At 40.2% G+C, this 20,729-nt stretch overlaps 1 protein-coding gene across 1 annotated transcript in view; it reads right to left on the bottom strand.

Moving 5' to 3' along the window:
- LOC146000217 (ATP-binding cassette sub-family G member 1-like) overlaps positions 1 to 20,729 on the bottom strand; it is a 121,578-nt gene that overhangs the window by 67,301 nt on the left and 33,548 nt on the right. The window contains exon 2 of the mRNA XM_083137615.1: positions 6,488 to 6,605. Coding sequence (XP_082993741.1) covers positions 6,488 to 6,605 — 118 coding nt within the window. The remainder of the gene's footprint in view (positions 1 to 6,487; positions 6,606 to 20,729) is intronic.

Raw genomic sequence — 20,729 nt, 5'->3', positions numbered from 1 at the left:
CTGTGAAAGGTCACGAGACAGAAGAAAAGCCAAGGCAAAGCGATTTCTATTCAAGAAAATAGTAATTCGATAAAATTGTCCAAGCAATTTTTGCGTTAATGTTTCACATGAGAAATGAGAATTGTTTTGACTTTTTGGGGCCCCTTAGGCTTAGAGCTCCCGCCCGCCTCTGATTTGACGTATTCATGCAAATTATAACGTTAAACTAGAATATAAAGCCAGATAAAAAAATGTTTTAATTTTATTGCCCACAAAAATTAGCCTTTTCTTTCTCACTTCCATTTATTACGTTTTTCGTATCAACCTCATGGGAGGCGAGGCCCCTACATGCGCGAGGCCCAGGGTGGTCGCCCACTTCACCCATCCCTTGCTACGCCAATGGTTATACAACCTCAAGGCACCTGCGCCTAGCAGAAATTCAAATATTTCCATGCGCAGTGAAATATAATGGCCGTTGGCAACACTGACAGCCGTGCTCGCCTTCTACCTGCAAGAACTACATCGAGTCTCACGGGTCTTCTTAAGACCCGGGTAATAGAAAAACCTGGCAGGCATCGATGCCTGTGCACAACTGTGACGTGAAGCTCGCTTGCGCGATGTCGAACACCTGGGCTTGACGTGCGTGTTGCATATTATTGTAGGCGCGCCTCCTCGCAGACGGGTTTGTTCCGGGTCTTGTGCAGGTCTCTATCTATGATGATTCTAACAGATTTGTCCTCGATTTGGCTGATGACATGTCGAATTTCTTCCTTGTGTTCTGGTATGGTTCGTTCTGGGATTGTTTTCATAAACCTGCCATTTCACATATCTCTAAAGGAAGAAATCGCAGGGTGTCAAGTCGCATGACCTCGCTGGCCAGTTCTGGTCGCCGTTACTCGAAAGGACTCGGACGTCTCGTCTCGTGGGAGGTGTGGCAGGTAGCGCCATCCTGCTGGAACCACAATATCCACACCATTCAAATAAGTCATCAAATAGGAGACGACAGTACTTGAACATAGGAACGCTGCCACCAACGCAACAACAAGACTGGCGCAATTCAAATCCGGCGTTCTTGTTGGGACACCCTTTAGTATTTCTATTAGTAGTGGTGTTGCAAAAGGAGTGAGTGAGGATATATTTTCTTTTCTTGTTAAGGCCCGTGGTCTCAAATTTGTTTCTGTTCAGGGGCCTAAATAGCCAACGTGTTGGCCAGTCGATTAATTTACACATTCCCTTGGTGGAAGAGTTCCCGGATAGTTTATATCGTTCCTAAAATCTTGTAATCGAAGTGTTTCGGATTGAATCCCACGGTGTCGACCCAGTCCAACTTTAAATTCACGTGTACAAGCGTAAAGTAACAACTTGTTACGGCGATTAAATCTTCGGACGTCATACTTCTCACACGTGTTTTGTTCTATACATTCCCAGTTTTTCCTCATAAGATCTTATATTTTTAGGTCCGTGACTAAATTGGATAGAGAAGGGGTTCGGAAGGAGAGAAAATCGAAAACTTAAATCTGTTAGAAACATGAACGCCATAAAGGGATGACTGCTGCACGACAACGCTCCGCCCCACGCCGTAATAATTGTATTTTATTAACATTGGCGCATGAAGCTTCGGCGGTGCGACTTAGCTATTCTGCGAAGTCTCCAAGGTTAACCGAGGAAGGAACGAAGGTCAAGGAAATAACCCTGGGAATGGTATCAATCGTTGTGCAGGGAAATCTTCCTCACGTGCAAGTAACAAGCTTTATCATTTAAATAACCTCTTGTTAATTACACAGGCGGCACGGCGTTGATGATAAGCTGCGCACATTCTGTTGCAATTTGATTCGAGACGAGACGAGACCAAGTTCGGTATCGTATCTCTGTCTCGACATGCATGGCTTGGCAAATGCACAGTGTTACTAAGTTCTATCCCGCCACCGACGTTCTCCGGTTCAAATCCCGGCACGGACCTTCTACGTAGCCTTGTAATCAAGGGGTCCCTGGTTAGATCCCGGCCAGGACATAGATGTTCTTTGTGAGTGTCACTTGATCAATTGCACCATGAATCCTCATCGTCGCGGTTAGCCAAAGGTAGCAGAAAAACGTCGCTTAGTAAGAAAACGTACAAATGCGGTGTGACAGTACTTTCACAGATTATAGTGGTCATCAAGGCCAAATACAGCCCTTAATATTTTATTGTTCGACGCCTCGTTTCGATGCTACGAATCCTCTAAAAACATAATTTTATCCTCAATATATACAACCATTCTTCACACTAGCGCGTGACTGCAGACGGTGCGGATGCCGGCATTTTCGACCCGTGAAGTCCCGCTTATTTTTTACGCACATATCTTTACCATGCTTTTTAGCGTATCTGCTCTACGCAGTGCCTTGTGGGAACAAAGGTATATCAACAAGTACGGCAACTAGTCCAAGCCCAACTGGGAAATACAGCAGGATATCCAGCCTCGTGTGATTGTAGCATAAGGTGCGCTTCTGACAGCACATTACCATGAACTAGAATGACGTAAGCATTGTTATTTCCTCATGCACGTGACAACTGATATGTAGATTTATTTCCTCGTGCATAATTATATCTCCTTTGCTGCAATTCATGTCTGTAGGTGTTTGAAACACGTGGATGGTAATTGTCTTTGTTTACACGTGGCTGTATACATTATTGGCGCGCCCCTGAGATATTTTAACCAAGTTCAAGGGGGCCAGTTACGTAATGTCACCCTCCGCACTTGAAACTTTTGTCCTATTCTGAGAACTTCGTGGCGATTGTCGTTGGGAGTTTTGGGAGCTGCCCTTAGGGAGTGTTTTCATACGATTGCAACAGCGCTTGTCATTGATTATGAAACAAATAGAACGATTTATTCAGAATCCACACGTGACTACTGGCTAGGACCACATATTTATGGTGAATAAAAGATCATGATTTGGTGCAAAAACTATGCACATTTCGGGATCGAAAGCGGTATACGAAATATGTTGTATATGCATATCAATGTTAAAAATGGTGAATAGAACCATAAATTTGATTTTAAAAACTATACTTATTACACGAAATTAACATTTCCCTTCTGATAACACGTCCTAACTATTTTTTAGAGTATTTTTTAGAGTATTACGTTTAATCTTTCAATTAATTCATCCTAATTATTTTAATATTTATTTTATATTTTCATTTTTAATGGTAATTTTATTAATAATTTATTTGTTTATATACCTTTATATCTAAATATATTCTGTGTAATGGAGTCCATTTTTCCTTCTTATACCGCGTTTGGTAGAACCTGTCCCTCTTCCCGCGCTAGGGAGCGCTCAACAGTTTCCGTGCTGGGGAAAGTCAAAGCCAGGCAGCCAATTAAAATACGCAACGTCGCAACAGCGTCTACGTAAACGCCTCTCTTCTGGCTTTCATTCGCTCCTCGCTGCCCAGCAGACGATTTTTTCCTCGTTTCTCATTGACACCGAAACTGTTGAGCGCTCCCTAGCGCGGGAAGCGGGACAGGTTCTACCAAACGCGGTATAAGTATGTACAGCAGAGTTAATCTATTTTCCGCGATTTCCATAACTGACAGGCTAATTCAGACTTCAGAGATTGTTGATTGAGACAAAATATGTTAGGAAAATGTCACTCGCTCCTTTCAAAACCGTGAGTAAACAACATTACAGTGGGTCTCCCCCTTAACATTTCGTGTTTTCGTCCAAAACGAAATATGTATGCCCCTACTAATGGGGTAAATAGAAGTGATGTGAAGGCACCATTTCGGTACATCATCATTAATAGACGAAAAGTTGGTAGTATGGAACCACACTTTGTTTTTGAGTTGTTTTGTGTGAACTATAAGCTCAGTTTTTACGTTTTTTTGCTATGTTGGGCTTTCCTATTCTATTGGCTATCCATTTCTAATTTAAATGTTATAATAGTCCACTTACAGGCTAACCTGTGTAAAAATTATCGAGAAAAGTACACGAAATATTTTCAGATGGATTCGTCTTATGTCATCATAGTCAGGTTCTCTCGTTTTCCCCTTCCTTCTTTCCAACTTCTTTCTTTGTGTATTTCTCTTTTCTTCTGTTTATCATTTACCTCTTTTTTTACTTCCTTCTACCTGTATTTCTACTTTTCTCTCTTTACTTTATGTATATCTTTGTTTCTGTTTCTACAGGATGAGTCAAAAAGTCCCTGATCACCCCTTATACAATGAAAGGGAGTGTAGATTACAGCAATTGGTCATGGCAGTAATATGTTAGGCCTAGGGGGAAACTTTTTGGTGCATTTCATGACAACGTCCGCCATCTTGGTGACCGCCATATTGGATTCAACTTCATTTCTTTAAATTGGAAAGGGGTCATGTCAGGTATGGTTTTGGGCTACAATTTCACCAGGAATTCAGTGGTGAAGTCAGATTTATGAAAACTTTAATAATAAGGAAGTTATGGGCATATGAAAGTGATACTTCCGTATCATTTGCAGGTGCTGAACCATGCCATTGAGCAAGGCCGAACAAATCCGGATCATTAAGCTGGGGGGGGGGGGGCAGAAGTGCCTGTGCTGTAGCTCGTGATTTCAACGAACGGAACCTTAAACGGAACCCATTGTCGCACGTTACAGTGTACCAATTGCTGATCAGGTTCGAAAAGAGCGGTACAGTCCAGGACAGGCCACGATCTGGTAGGCCCAGAACTGCCACTGACGAAGGAACAGCTACGGCAGTGCTAGCATCGTTTGCCAAGTCTCCGCAGCGTAGCAGACGTCGAATGCCTGTGCAATGTGGTGTCAGCCAGAGTTCCATTTGCAGGTTGTTGAAGATGGTTATGGGGTACCCGTACAAGCTGCAGCTGCAGCACCATCTCTCTGAGGACGACCCGGATAGGAGAATGCAGTTTTGTTAATGGGCTGTGGAGGAAATTCACCAGGGCCCACACTTTGCACTGCATATTCTGCATTCTGATTAAGTAAATATTTTATGTGAATGGGGAAGTGAATAAACAGAACATGCGGTATTGGTCCTCCGGGAACCCGTTGTGGAGAGATCCGAGCAATATGGTAGGTGCTGGGATCTGTGGGCCCATTCTTCATTCATGACAATTTAAATGCAGACGGCTACTTTCAGTTGTTACAAGAACACATTTTTCCGTCAGTTTTGACGGAGGATGGCAGCTTCCCCTCATATTTTCACCAGGATGGGGCACCACCTCATTATGGGCCAGAGGTTCGTCACTATCTGGACCTCCAGTTTCCTGCTCGATGGATTGGTCGACGTGGGTCAGTGGAATGCCCTCCCCGATCACCAGATTTGTCCCCACTCGATTTCTACCTGTGGGGTCATGTCAAGTCAATCGTATATGCCTAAAAGATTCGGGATGTGGGTTACTTGGAGCAACGGATACTGGATGCCTGTGCACAAATCACACCTGAGATATTGCTCCGTGTCAACAGAGCATGGGAGAACCGCCTCAACTTGTGCATAGCACAAGAAGGACAGCATGTTGAACACATTATGTAACGTTCATATGCCCATAACTTCCTTATCATTAAAGTTTTCATAAATCTGACTTCACCACTGAATTTCTGGTGAAATTGTAACCCACAACCATACCCCACATGACCCCTTCCCATTTAAAGAAATGAAGTTGGATCCAAGATGGCGGTCACCAAGATGGCGGATGTTTTCATACATGCACAAAAAAGTTTACCCCTAGGCGTAACATATTACAACCATGACCAATTCCTGCAATCTACACTCCCTTTCATTTTATAAGGAGTGGTCAGGGACTTTTGACTCACCCTGTACATCCTTTTCTTTCTTTCCTTCCCTGTTTCTCTACAGTAGACTGTACTATTTAGAAGTACCTTAGAAGCTATCTAAATCGTGTATGTTCCACATTACTAGCACCGTGGGGGTCCATAATACAAACATTGCCATCTTGAAAAACATTGCAACTTACCATTAAAATGGGGAAGACTAAATATAAGTACGTAAACATGTGAAGATGTTACAATATATCATGTAGGTAAAGTGTCTGGTTCTAAACATCACCTGTAAATCATCAAAGGCTGCAGACAGACGAGGTTTTATATACACAGGGTGTTCATAAAGTCCCGGTACCATCACAAAAGAACATAGCTCGGCCATCGCGCTCTCCTGATATCACACCCTTCGATTTCTTCTTCTGGGGGTATGCCTAAGATTGTGTTTACCGCACTCCTGTTCCAGATGTTGCTACTCTTCGAAGAAGAATAACAGAGAGTATCCTAACTGTTACTGGTGATATGCTGGGGCGTGTATGGGCACATTACCGCCTTGATGTTCTGAGAGCAACTGGAGGAGCGCACATTGAGGTGTATGGCATATAAATGTGGAGAGTTGTAGCTCATTTTGGAATCAACAGCATTGTTTTATTGCATGTAGTTTCCGAGATATGTTTTTTTGTAATGATACCTGGACTTTATGAACACCCTGTATAATATTGGCCAACATTAATTAAGAAACACCGTCACACTTACGCGTATCCTGCTAGGATGTTGAGCAGCGTGCTCTTGCCGGCTCCAGAGGGCCCCATGATCACAGACAGCTCCCCTGGCTTGAACGCTCCTGACACATTGAACAGGATTTGCTTCCGTGCTGGAAGAAACAATAACAAAATTATGAAGACAGCTGCTTTTTTTCAAAGCACAAAAATGCAGTTAGACAATAATATGGACACAAGTTCGGACTTCATGGAGATGTCTGGAAGAAGTTTCAGTCCGGACATCAGATTTGTCCGTCATCCGGATATCTGTCTGTGTCCGAGCGTCGCAATGGGAGCAAGGTGGCGAGTGGGTCCCCACTCCCACCATTAGAGAGTTTTAATCCACCTTAATAGATCAGGTGAGAAATTTTCAACATCTTTTATACACTATCTACCAAAAAGTAATTGGGCACGTGTACAAAATGTTTGTCTGGTGATTCGAACCCTGTTAGAACCTCGTGGAGACACGTCTTGCTGCTATAACAACAGCCACTCTGTCAGGCATGCTCTCGACTAGTGTGTGGAGGACGTCCATTGGAATGTTTCGCCATTCCTCTCGCAAGATCTCACTCAGTTGGACAATGGAATTTGGCCGCATCTCCCGAGACCTCACCCGCCAGTCCAATGCCTCCCAAAGGTGTTCTGTGGGATTGAGATGAGGACTCTGTGCAAGCCAGACCAATCGGTGAACATTGTTTTCGGCATAACACTGCATAGTAGCCTCCGAAACATGCCACCTAACATTGTCATCCTGGAAGTAACAGGGGTCCATTCCGTAAAAACGCCACAAGGCTGGGAGAATTTCATTGTCTAGTATTGTACAGTATGCCTGTGAGTTCATTGTGCCACTAACAACCACCAGTGGTCCCACTAAATGATACTAAATAATTCAAATTAGATACTAAATTAACCACCATCATATGTGCCCAATTACTATTTGGTAGATAGTGTAGTTTAACAGAAGTATCGAGAGACAAAGAAAACCAGAAGAATATTTAAATGGAGGTGGATTAACAGAAGATTTAAAAGGTGGAGGATTAACATAAGAATATTTAAAGGGCGTAGAACATAATTTGTATTCATGTCCAGATATTATTAAAATAATTAAGTCAAGAAGACTTAGGTGGGCAGGCCATGTGGCACAAATGGAAGAGGGAAGAAGAGTTTACAGGATTCTTGTTGGGAAACCTGATGGTAAGAGACCTCTAGGAAGGCCAAGACGAAGATGGAGGGACAACGTTGAGATGGACCTAAAGGAAATCGACAAGGATGAAAAGGAGTGAATGATCTAGCCCAGGATAGGGACAGAAGGCTTGTGTAGCTGCAGCCATAAACCTTCGGGTTTAAGAAGACTAGAGAGTTAGTTAATATTTAAAGGGCGATAGATTAAAGGAAGAAGATCTATATATAAGGAGTTGGATTAACCCTACCTCACCCGTGCCGTACGAGAAACTTACCTGAGCTCACAGACCTACACTTTTTCTATCACTAAACTTCAAGAAACAATTTCGTTATTGAATCACTGTTTCCTTTGTTAATTATGTATGTGCAGTGATATATTAATTATAATAATTACAAAAAATTACCATCATTACCAACCAGTAGCGGTGATTAGGGGGCAAGAGGGGGCACTTCCCGCCCTCCCACTTTTTGCCCCATCACTATGCTAAACCTTATATTACCAAGGGACAGTAAGCTGTCCTTACCCCCGCAGTTTTGGAACCCAATCGCCGCCACTGTTACCAACCAATTGTACTCTCTTACTGTTATGAGTGTCTCGAGTATCACCTTATAGGTCCTCCTAGTGCATTTTGCCTCCTATTTGCATTACATTTATATTTTTATGAACAAAAGTAATACACAAATATTGAGAACAGTCTAGGAAAAAATGTAATTTATTTTCATTTTTTAATAAAAATGTTCACAGTTGAAAAATTGACAACATAGAGGTGGCGGGTTTAACAGGCCCCACCTCGGAAAAGCTAGAGTGAATACATTTAAAAGGAGGTGTATTAACGGAAGAAGATTTAAATAGGAGCTTGATTAAGATAAGATAGACATAGAGAACACAAAAAAATATATAAATCTAATCGTTTCCTTCGCAGTGTGATGATGAAACACTAATTGAATTTCAAATGTTAGCTGAGCTGAATCGACCTCTGAGGATGCTTTCTTGTTAACCCAAAGAGCAGTCGTAATTGTTTTTTTTTCCAGCTCCTCTCACAGTGAAGCAAGCTGTGGAATATTTTCTGAATTCTTTCACGCCTGGAGCATCCCACCTCAACGCATCGTGTCTCCCGCACACACCTTCAGCATGTTATCTTTCACAACGGCAGCGTTTCCTCCTCTGATCATCTCAAGTTCACATGACGTCATAACATTCCTCCCGCGATGATTCCAGCTTTACGTGTCTTAATTGTTAACCATCAAGTATGTTTCAACAGCTTTCGGGATTGTTAAGTTTCACCCGGAGAAATTACTTTTCGACATTGTCCATCGCTACAGAATCTAGTGTTGTTTACGATTTAAACAATCCTTGGGTAAGGGGCAGTTAGGCGTGCGTAATGCCTTAGGCACCCATTTTCTTGTCTGGGCAGGATCGTAAAATATACATCTTTCTCGGAAAGAGGAAGATTGAGCTTGTGTAAGCTCTAATAACATCATTATTGTTCCTTGTTTTTTCGTAAGTCTTGCAACATTTAGGAAGGCCATTTGGAAGTGATAAATGTTTTAGCAACTCCTTAACTGCCTAGCGCCTACGTCTATGGTGTCGACTAACGAACTCCCATAGCCTCAACACCAGATCGTAAGAGAGATCTCAACCATGGCCGTATTTAGAGGGAGGGGGTTTCTAGGGTTCAACCCCCCCCCCGAAACTTCCGACATGTTGGATTAATGGAAGTTCAGAAACCAAAATCTGTAACAAATTTTCAATTTTTTTTTCTTCAAAGCATCACAAAAATTCAATGTTGAAACGATCGAGCTAGAATTTTCATAAATTTGGAATTCTGAAAGTTGAGTGAAACAGGATTTATTCTCAGAATCGACGCCCACCCGCGACCCCACCATTATCACTTCTGCTGTCCTCTTTCCAGTATTGCTCCTGAGTCACAAGGAATATAGACTGAAGATTCCCTTATGATTGTCCAAAATTCCCTTTCCAGCTTTTAAATTCCCTGTCCGATAAAGTCGAAAATCCCCCTTGATAGGAGTTCAAACCTAGGATCTCCAGTTTCGTAGCGCTACGTTCGCGATTGAGGTTGCAATCCATGCAGCAGGCTAAGTTTATGAAAAGAATAACTGCTTCCACACTTTTCAAAATTCCGAACATTTAATTTTAAAGTCAAACAACAAAAACTTTATGATTAAAATTTCTATCTAACTTTTACAGCTTTTTCTTGAAGGTATCAAGAGTTTAATGACGAAGTATAATAATTGTGTATTTCAGTACACACTGTATGAAAAAAATGAAAAAAAATGAAAAAAAAGAACTTGTGCTGGATATTCACTCATCTTCTGGATTGAGTAAGCCCCCTCAAGGATATAACAATAATATAATAATAATAATTATTAGTATTATTAATATGGAATAAAATTTTCATTATTATGAAATTTTAATTATTAGTACAATCATTGTTATTATTTATATTATTCAAATTTCTGGTGACGCCCATGAGAACAATTATGAATGAACCCTCCCCGAAAGTTTTTCCTGCCTGCGGCCATGATCTCAACTGTCCTTCCCTTTCACAACTCTAATTTTTACGCAAACTCCTTCGCGGTGTCCACTGCTTGTCTGTGGAATAAATTGCCCCTCGAAATTCAAAATACGTCCTTAATATCAATTTTTTGATATTTTAATATCAAGCAACCCATCACCTTTAACATGTGCATATCATATGCAGAAAAGGACACTGATATCCGTCTACACTCTAAAATGCAATATTACCCGAATGTTTTCAAATGAGACGCGCGTGTATGACAGTATGTGTGTATGTACTTTTTGTCTTTGTGTTCATTTACCTTTCCCTATTTCTTATTACTTTTATTCTTTGTATGTGCTTATATCAATGAAAAATCAGTGCCGCAATCACAGGGGGGGGGGGCGTTGACGGCCAAGTGCACCTGTAAGGGGGCCCCTTGATTTCAAATTTTGTCTTCTATGCATGAACTTTTTTTTGTGGAATAGGAGCGTGCACATTAGAGACACAATTTACATAATTTTTACTGTTGGTTTATATTATAAGGTGGATGAATTGATTATGTGTGTACTGTATTTAAATAATATATGTTGTACATGAAAGTTATGTACGATATTCGGAATGCATTTTTCTGCCTTTCAAAAATATAGTTTGTGTGCTTCTTTTTCATTATTAGTTAATGTGAAATTGAACGGTTTGAAAAAAATATTGCAAATACTTTGTTCCAACACAAATGCTTTAGCACAGATTCCTACCCCCCTTTTTGCGGAATTTTCGAGGATAATAACGTCTTTGATACTACTACTATAGCCTGACAAGTTAAGTCCCGATATGCACAGATCGCTGCGGAGCACTTCCTATTACGTCATCCTCCCCACCACTCTTCTACTCACTGGTCTGGCGTTGAGAGTACCAGTGGTGCCAACTCAGCAAAATTAAGCTAAAACAAATATGACAAACCATTTTCACTGTTTAGCGTGACGGTGCATGCAGGCTCCTATTATATCAGTGGTTAATTTCATTTAATCCGGCCTTTGAAAATGCGTGCGGTGCGCCGATCGTAAACTGTAGTATTACGCACGTGCGTTAACGTTTATCACGAAGAGAAACTACAGGGCGAATTACTTCATTTTCTGAATGCGACATCGAGCAGTGCCCAGTTTTGTTTTTTTTTAACTAGTGAGGTGGTGGTTCGTTTGTTTATCGTACAACAATCACCACGAGAAGGCAATCTGATAACACGCTTGCCTGTGTTCTTTTCTAAAGCATTGAAATGTTCATGCTCTTTACTCTTAGCTGCAAGATTCTTACTTTGAAAGAGATGGACTTATGGACGAGCGTGTAGATGAACTGAATTAGACTTGGTGAAGCCGATTCAGACACGGACACAGATTCATCCGTAGACACAGACTCGGATGAGTGGGAGAGTGAAACTGAAGAAGGAGAACTGGAAAACATTTAGAAGGTGACCTCAGTTCTATCGTTTATATATTTTTCATTTTTCTATCGTTTTATTTCATACATTTCTTATGCTGGTAAGAAATATCCCTAATATAACTTAATTCATTTAAGGTTTAAAGGGAAAATATCAAAATGTATTTAGAATTTAGCGTAATCAATAGGTAGCGTAGGTGACGGGATACTAATTCATGCCTTTCACATTCAAATTTCGTTGAAAATTCTCAGGCGATTCCGCTCCCTCCAGGTTGCAACACTGCGAACGAACGTCGCTGCAGACAATGGAGTGGGGAAATGTGATGTGAGGTGCGCAAACAATGGATTGCAGCGTCTTGTTTTTAAACTTGTCAAGTTATACTACTACTAATTATAATAATAATAATAATAATAATGTCATTATTTATTATTATTGTTAAATTTATACTGGTACTTGCCCACCACCAAACAAGAATTCGTGGTTGCGCCTCTGCGAAAAATGTAGATGCAACCATGGTTAAGTGGTAGAGAAGGCTCTGCACAGCCTTAATTTCGCCATGGAAAATAAGACGAAACATATAAATATGTACGTCTTGGATCTCATGCTGAAAATATGGTCCTGAGGAAAATTATGGATATCGAAAAGAATTATCAATGATGTGACAAATATTGATTCCGCTATTGTGGGCGAAAATCTGAAATCACCACCAACTTCAAAGAAATGTCAATGATGAAATTCTCTGAACAGAAAAACTTTTTATAAAGCGAACAGAAACTTCCCCCAAAATTAAGAAACAATTTCCATTGTGCACATAAAATACAAAAACCTTCAAATTATACAGAATCTTACTTCACAATTTGAAGCTGTTTTCTGACAGCACTTGTGGGGTCGATAGTTTCAAAGTTTGTTTCTGAGTTCATGCACAGAAAGGCTAATCTGGACTGGACATATAGTTTAAAGTGGGATCCGAAACACTCAGGTGCAAGGACGTATTTAGGGGTGGCCAGGGGGTCCGGACCTCCCTCTCGAAATACTTAAGAAGTACAAAATTAAATAATCAAAATATAATTTGTTATGTAATCAATGGTTATTTACTTCCGCGGAACTTATTGGAAGGCAAGGATTATATTGGGATCATACAGCTTTGAAGAACAGTGCCAAAGACTTGTCCACACTACTACTACTGATAATATGCATAAAGTATTGATCAGCAACTTTACTTGTCAATTTTAATGGGGAATTAAAAGTGATCACCGTACAATTATTTTTGTGCCTATTACAATTGGAACTTCTTTTTAGTTATTCAATAAATATTCAATTCTGTATCTATTTTACATTAATTTCCTTGCCAGGGCCGTTGTTTTTAACTACAAAGCTAATCAGTACAATAATGCTGTTATATATCTATTATTTTACCAGCTTTTTACCTATTTATGTAATAATAACTATCCAATATTAATGTATATATTTAACTAATATTTTAATTTAATTTAATATAATGCTAGGTTCCCTTGGTTGCCAAAACTTGGATAGTGTATGGTGTGCTTTACAAAGCAGCCAAAGGTCAGGTATGCTCTTCTCCAAGGCTGCGTGACGTCAGAGGTTTCCACTTTCTGGCATGTTCAGGATATGCGGGGATTGCTGAACATGTGGGGGAGGACTTGTTTTTCCTGCATGTGGAGGAAGGCGAAAGTTCACCCATGCGAGGACTCGAGACAAGTTAGAAACGTGTTTCTAACTATTCTGCATGGTATGCACTATGCATCTGATCATGGTGCGATAGCCGATAGCCCGAGGAAATATTTTCATAATTTTGTTGATACTTCGTCGGAAGCGGAGTTGTTGGCACACCGCGCTGCGACGCCAGAGATCCGGGTTCGAATCCCGGCTTGGGCATGGGTGTTGTTTGTGAGTGTCCCTTCATCAGTTTCGTCGTATCATCACTCATCCTCATCTTCGCGATTAGCCAAAAGTGGCAGAAAAGCGAAGTAAAATTAAGGAAATCAATCACTCAGTCAATACAATCAAAAGAGCATTGATTCAGCATTATTATTTTCTAGATTTAGTTAATGATAAGAAATGTGTGTGTGACATTGGTGCAATAATTGTTTCTTTACTAACAAAAATGGTATTTTTTGGTAATTATTATGTAACTGCCGTGGGCCTCTGCCCCCTCCCTCAGATAAGGAAGTTTCTTATATAACACGGGTAAGCTAGGGTTAACCCAAGACTGTAATTGGCCTCGTGCATGTCTTTAGGGCTATTGCGGCATAATTGCTATGCACGACAGACCAGGAAGTTCTGGAAAAAGCCTCCAGTCAGCTGAAGCGACTTCCTCTTGCAGATCTGTCACTTTTCTTCTTGTTGCGCCTCTGCGAAAAACTTTCACATGTTCCACGCGTGCAGTTGTCTGGCCGGCAGTGAAGTGTATGTTCCGTATTGGTTCCTCCAAGCGTACACATCAAGGTTGGCAAAATTTGTGTTTTCTTCAAAATGAACAAAACAAACCGTTCCTTTTGTTTTAAATGTTTTAAACAAGAACCGAGAAAACATGTTTTAAACAAATAAAACGTTTAAAATAATACCAAGAAGACATTTTCTAAGAATAATAATAAGGGATATGTTAATCATCCAAGGATGGTCTACAGTAAACGATTGACTAACTTCTTAAAATACAATTTATGTCAGTCTTAAATCTCACTTGTAGTCTGTTCGAGAAGTTTCAACTAAAACACAGTTGCCAGGCCCAGCCCTGGCCCAAAACCATGGTAACGGTTGAAGTTTTTGCGTGCGATGACGTGTGACCGGCCAAGTGAATGCATCACTTCAATGTGAAGTCACGTGAAATGACGAAACGACAGTGTTGCAGTATGCAGATATTAAACACCAGAACAAGAACAATGTCTAGATGAGGATGTGTACTACAGGCTATGGAAAAGGAGATGCGATAAGCACTAACGCCGTAAAACGGTTGGGCGGGAACTTTACGTCACATACCATGAAGAAGTAATAGGATCTGAGCTGATTATGTCCTTTGCGATTAGTCCACTCAGAATTAGTTCACTTCATCAAAAGATTTACTAAATCTCATCAATTTACATTGTCGAATTCATTATTTGAGTTTTTTTTTTTTTTTTTTTTTTTTTTTTGGTTTAGGTACATCTTCACCGAAGACAAAATTATGCTCATTTCTTTGTACATCCAGGGTCAAGGAAGTCAGTAATAAGGTGTGTTATATACAGTGTACGTACAACTATAGATTGAATTGTATCTTCTCCAAATATGATGTATAAAGAAACAAACTGCCGGAGAACTAAGTGAGGTGAGTGTACAATTTTATATTACTATTATAGTGGAACCACAAGCAAAGAAACCTGCGCAGACTCGCGACTCCTGTGCACCGTACTCCACTCGTATAGTCCGAGTTGAACGGAAGAGGAGGAAGGTTCTTTTTCTTGTGGTCGCTCTTGTAAGTAAGGGGAACTGTGATTGGCCATTCATCTATTTTATCACTTCTTCATCATCTCAATTGACTTAAATGGCCGGAAGAGCAAAGTAAATTTATCAAATATAAATACAAACACGTACCGTTTAATAAATAGCCAAAATGGAATGAAAAGTTAGCAGTTTGTATTTGTATTGCTTTATGTGAATATGTAGGGGAAAAGCGAGAGATAATTGTACACCAATGGCAAAGAAATGGTAGGCGAAGTATTTACCAGGATTATACTCCCTACATTCCTACTCATAATTAGGAGTCGAAGTTATCTTGCTTAAGGACCTTTCTTCGATGTAAACCTAAAAGTTGACTTTTCAGATTACGTACATAATCTTCTGGGCAGAAATGCGCACTGCAGGTTCTAGCATTAGCATGATTCACGTTAGCGTTTCCACACGAATCCAAAGCTCGGTGACCGAAGAATCCTTTTGAAAAACGTATATAACGTATATATTATGTTCAACGTACTTGGAAGATGTATCTTGTGCTGAACTAAAATAAATAATAATAACAAGTGGTGTGCGGTATCTCGGAAAGTCGGGACCGAGATAGGAAAGAAAAAAATCGTCCCTATCACGACTTCAGCAAATGACTTCCCTAAATTTCTGGATCCCGAGCAGTCGGGAAATACCGAATGGTCATTTTAAAACGGTATTAATTCTTGACGTTTTCTACATTGCAAGTGTCTGGAACTTATCGGAAATTGTTAGTTTTCATTCCAGAAATGCAAGAAAAATCACTTAAGGTGAAAATGAGAATTTGAGATTTCCCGACTAGTCGAGAAATTGCGAATATTTCCCGTCCCGAATGTCGGGATTTAAAAAAAAATCCCGTTCCGATAAAAAATATTCTGTCCCGCATAACAATAAGTACCTATCTATATTTATTTTCAATTTGTCTGAAGCCACAAAATGTAAATGGGTGGAAATGCTCATTTGTGTACTCGATTTCGTTTGTTCAGTTTCTGGCATGGTTTCCTATCTGCATAGTGCAACACTAGCGCATAGATTTGGAATTCATTTCATGGATAAATTCACCTCTTACCGTCGTTTCGTCATTACGAGTAAACAACGGATTGGCCCAACCTATACTTCTAATAACCTTGGCCAGGCCCCACTGAGTCCACATGCTAGCTAATGTTTCTTTTTCTTCTTTTTTTTAAATCCTTTTTATCGTGAATGCAACTAAATATTGACATTAACAACTATGTGCAGTGTGTTAAGTGAGAAACAAAACTGTTTTATCCATTTCGTGTTCAATTTTTAAAATGTTTTAAACACTTGTAAAAAAAGCCAGGAGTTTTAACCTTGCCGCCCGGTATTCATCACGACATGTTTCTTCGTTAATTCAACATACATTTTCAGCCACTGAAGAGATTTCTATGCACAATAAACAAAATGACACGGATTGAATGAAAAGTCAAAGTTACAAAACACGCAAATAAACACAATCAAACATCAAGTAACAAAATGTTTTTTAAACAAGTCTGAAAAAAATTGTTTTAAACACTTTTGTTTTAAACGTTTTAAACAATTGTGAATGAACGTTTAAAACAAGTTGTTAAAACTTTTGTTTCAAACATGCCAACCTTGGTACACATGCTCTGTGTAGACGCACGCGGACATGTCGTTGTAATCTGCAAGTAATGGATTTGTGTCTTTCTCGATGTCCACCACGTATGGGAGAGTTATGGTGAATTAAGGAGAGGTAAGTGCGTTGTTATGCACACCACTCCAGGCAGGCCCGTACCCAGGACTTTTTTGAGGGGGGGGGACAAGCCAGAAATCTTAGTTATATATATTATATATAAAGTCATTAAATATATGTCAATTATTAATTAATTAATTAATTATTGAATTTATTTATATTTATAAACATATATAAACAAATTAATGTGCTACATTTATAAACTACTGGTTCAAAATGCCAAGAAATTAGAAGATAGGTGAAATGTTTTTAATAAGTGTTAGATATTATTTAATTATTGCTTTTTTATTAAAATTATAATTAAATTTTCATACGTTTATTGTGTTATGTTTTTATAATGGTGTAAATCTATTAATGGTCTCTGTAAAGGAAATATTTCCTTATCAGAGTTGTAGCTAGAGATTTCAGCGCCCAGGATGAGAATTATTTTCGCACCCCCTGCACCGAAATTGCACCCTCCCCTACCTAGATGTTGCTGGCATACTTAGACATTGTAGAAATGTTATGTACCTACTACCCTTATCCGATGAAAAGAGAACTTAGCATTCAAGAAATGTGACTAATGAAAGGACAGTCGTTTGTGCATCCCACACAATATTCATTGAAGCAGTGTGTTATTGTTCACATCTGCAAAATTGATTGAAAATTAAGATAACTAGGTGGAGGGACAAAAAATGAGAAACTTTAAAGACATTAGTTTCCTATTAAATAAACATGTAAATGCTATGTTCTATTCCCGACGAAAGGAGGTGAGAAATGGAGGAGAAATAACAGGTCGGTCTAATTTCAATGTTCCAGGAGCCTAGGGAGACAATGACAACCACCTTCGCAGCTACGGCTCCATTTCTTCCTAGTCCAATTTGATATAATTTTAAAATCTTATCTATGACTGTAGAAGTACGTTTTTACCCCTTGCTGTTACCAGCCCTAGAGAGAGAGAGAGAGAGAGAGAGAACAAGAGATGTATGCAACATTCACACACAGGCAGATATCATTCTTTGTTATTCCATCTTTGTATGTGTTTATGCTGTTATTCTTAGTAAAGCATGTTTGAAGTCCAAACTAATTGTTTATCTTTGTTGTTATAACACAAACTCTCGGAAAATTTTGATAGAACAAGATCGTTGGTGGGAAGGTGGGAGATCCCCCTTCCGCCATGGGAATTCGTACCCTGAATGTGACCACCAACGCTATGGAATTATCCTTATAATGAAGAACATGTCTGAATGTGAAATAACCACAAAAAGAGGACACTTTCTCATCAAGACTGCAGTTCGAAAAGAGTCAAAAGAGGGAGTAAATATGGTGAACTGTCCCGACCAAATTGGAACATTTAGTAGCTTCGCATAAATGGTTATAAAACTAAAATTACTAAATATAGTAGACTGCAGACTTCTGGAGTCTGCCTCTCACCAGAAACAACACATTCATTTATGAAAGAAGAAAATCTAAATTCTCGCAAAATCTTAAAAAAAAAAATATTCATGTTATTTTTGTAGGTTTGCATCAAAATATTTCATGGCTCGAGGGGGCATGGCCCCCTTGCCCCGCCCCGGGTACGGGCCTGGCTCGAGGTACCCATTGGTTAGAGGATGGATAAGCTCCAGAGACGCTTTATATGGAGACTGTAAACTGGACATATGAATTGCAATAAATTTAGCGTTGCTTCTGTTCTTGTGTTCTATTCTGCTTAGGGATGTAAAAGGGGGATTTTCGGAAAGAACCAAAATATCAGACTCTCACGGAGTACACCAGGGGCCTCCCCGATGGCGTCGTTGCCTTGTAATCAAGGGGTCCCGGGTTCGATACCCGGTGGAGGCACATAGTGGTTCGGATCCTACTTTGAACTGTAGGTCCAGTCCCGATTAGCCTCATTGTGCATAAAGTAGACAAACACCAAATCAACCAACCAACGGAGTACCTACGCAGTAGACTACCACTGCATCAACCCTTGAGCTTGATTCACATCTACGCTGAAGCAACGCTCAGGGCACGATCAGGTCAAATATTATTGCATGATTCTTAAATACCACAGGTCACGACCCGGTCGCGATCAATTGGAAAGAATATAAACCTATTGGGTTTATAAATAAATGAACATATCACTAACTCCAAGTACTTATAAATTCTCTCTCTAGTACTGACGGATAAGGACGTACTTATCGTGACTTGAGGATAATTCTTGTTTTAACCTTGAACCCAGCTTTTTTAAAAATTATTTCGAGAACTTCTTTTTTGTGAACGATGAACATTGTACGAGGGGGGGCTGGAAAGTTCATGAAATCACCCAGAAGAAATAAAAATTGAAACAAATCATTGTAGGCATTAGAAAGAGCATATACTGTAAACCTCTTACCCTGAATATGATCCTTTTGTCATTGTTATTTTTTCTGTTTCACGTTCAGTAAGAAGAGATGGCGGAGGATCTAAGGACATTTGAGAAGAATGAGCTTCGCAGTGTCATCAAATTTTTCGTGTTGCAATACAAATCCCCCATGGATATCCATAAAATTTTGCATGAGACTTTGGGAGAACATGCCCCAGGATATACAACAGTAACCAAATGGGTGAGGCGTTTTAAGACTGGACATGGTGAGACTGAAGATGAACCCCTCTCTGGCAGGCCTGCAAGTGCAGTGACCACGGAAAACATTGACAAAGTGCACGACATGTTCATGGAGGATAGGCGCATATCCAACAAAACCATTGCTGCGTATCTGGAGATATTGCGTGAGCGTGTGGGTGTCGTAATATCAGAGTATCTGGACATGCGGAAGCTCAGTGTGAAATGGATCCCAAAATGTCTGAATGCTGACCAGAAGAGAACACGGGTGCAGATGTCACGAGAGATCGTGCGCAAATTTCAACACCCTGATGATTTGTTGCGCTGTCTGGTGACTGAAGATGAAACATGGATTCACCATTATGACCCACAGACTAAACAGCAATCCATGGAGTGGCGCCACAGTGGGTCTCCTCGACCGAAAAAGTTCCGAAGCCAAAGGTCAGCAGGGAAGGTTCTGGCATCGGTCTTTTGGGATAAGGACGGTGTCATCCTCATAAAATATCTTAAACAGGGTGAAAACATCAGTGCTGCTGTTTATTCCCAATATTTGATTGAATTGAAGGCGGCTCTGAAGGAAAAACGTCGGGGAAAAGTGAGCCGTGGTGTGCAATTTCTCCAGGACAATGCGCCCTCGCACACGGCCCATTAAACCATGCAATTGCTGGCGGATCTGGGCTTTACCTGTGTACCCCACCCACCCTATTCACCTGATCTGGCCCCATCCGACTATCACCTCTTTCCAAACCTCAAAAAACATCTCAAGGGCACACATTTTCTGTCCGAAGAGGCACTGGTTAAGGAGGTGGAAGGCTGGTTTGCATGGCAGGACAAAACCTTCTATTTGAAAGGGTTACAAATGTTGAAACATCGTTATGAAAAGTGTATTGACCTTCGGGGGGAATACGTTGAATAATGTATTAAAATGGTTGTTCCACCTGTATTTCTTCTGGGTGATTTCATGAACTTTCCAGCCCCCCCTCGTAAGAAAGAGAAGAAGAAAATTTAATGAGCCTCATCTGAGAGGCTTCACCTTTCCGGCGTTGCACTTTAATTACACAAACTGGCAACATACATGGGTCTTCACACCATTGTATAATGTAATCATTGTTGAGAAAGAAATGAAATTGTGAACGTGCACCGAGGTGATTTTTTCAAGGTTGCCAGATGAAAAGAAGAACGAGAAATGACTGTCATGGAAGTTTGTTGGCTGGGACAGGATGTGCTAATATGTATATGTCGAGGAAAGTAACTATTTCTTTTTTCGGATCGTGAGCATTGTTGCTCAATAGAGCTGTCGATTTATTCAGTAAATGGTACCGATTAATCGAC

This window comes from Lepisma saccharinum, chromosome 16 (assembly GCF_977018435.1).
Source record: "Lepisma saccharinum chromosome 16, izLepSacc3.1, whole genome shotgun sequence".
NCBI lineage: Eukaryota > Metazoa > Arthropoda > Insecta > Zygentoma > Lepismatidae > Lepisma > Lepisma saccharinum.
The sequence above is the reverse complement of the archived record's forward strand: the minus strand, read 5'-3'. Positions and strand labels throughout refer to the sequence as shown.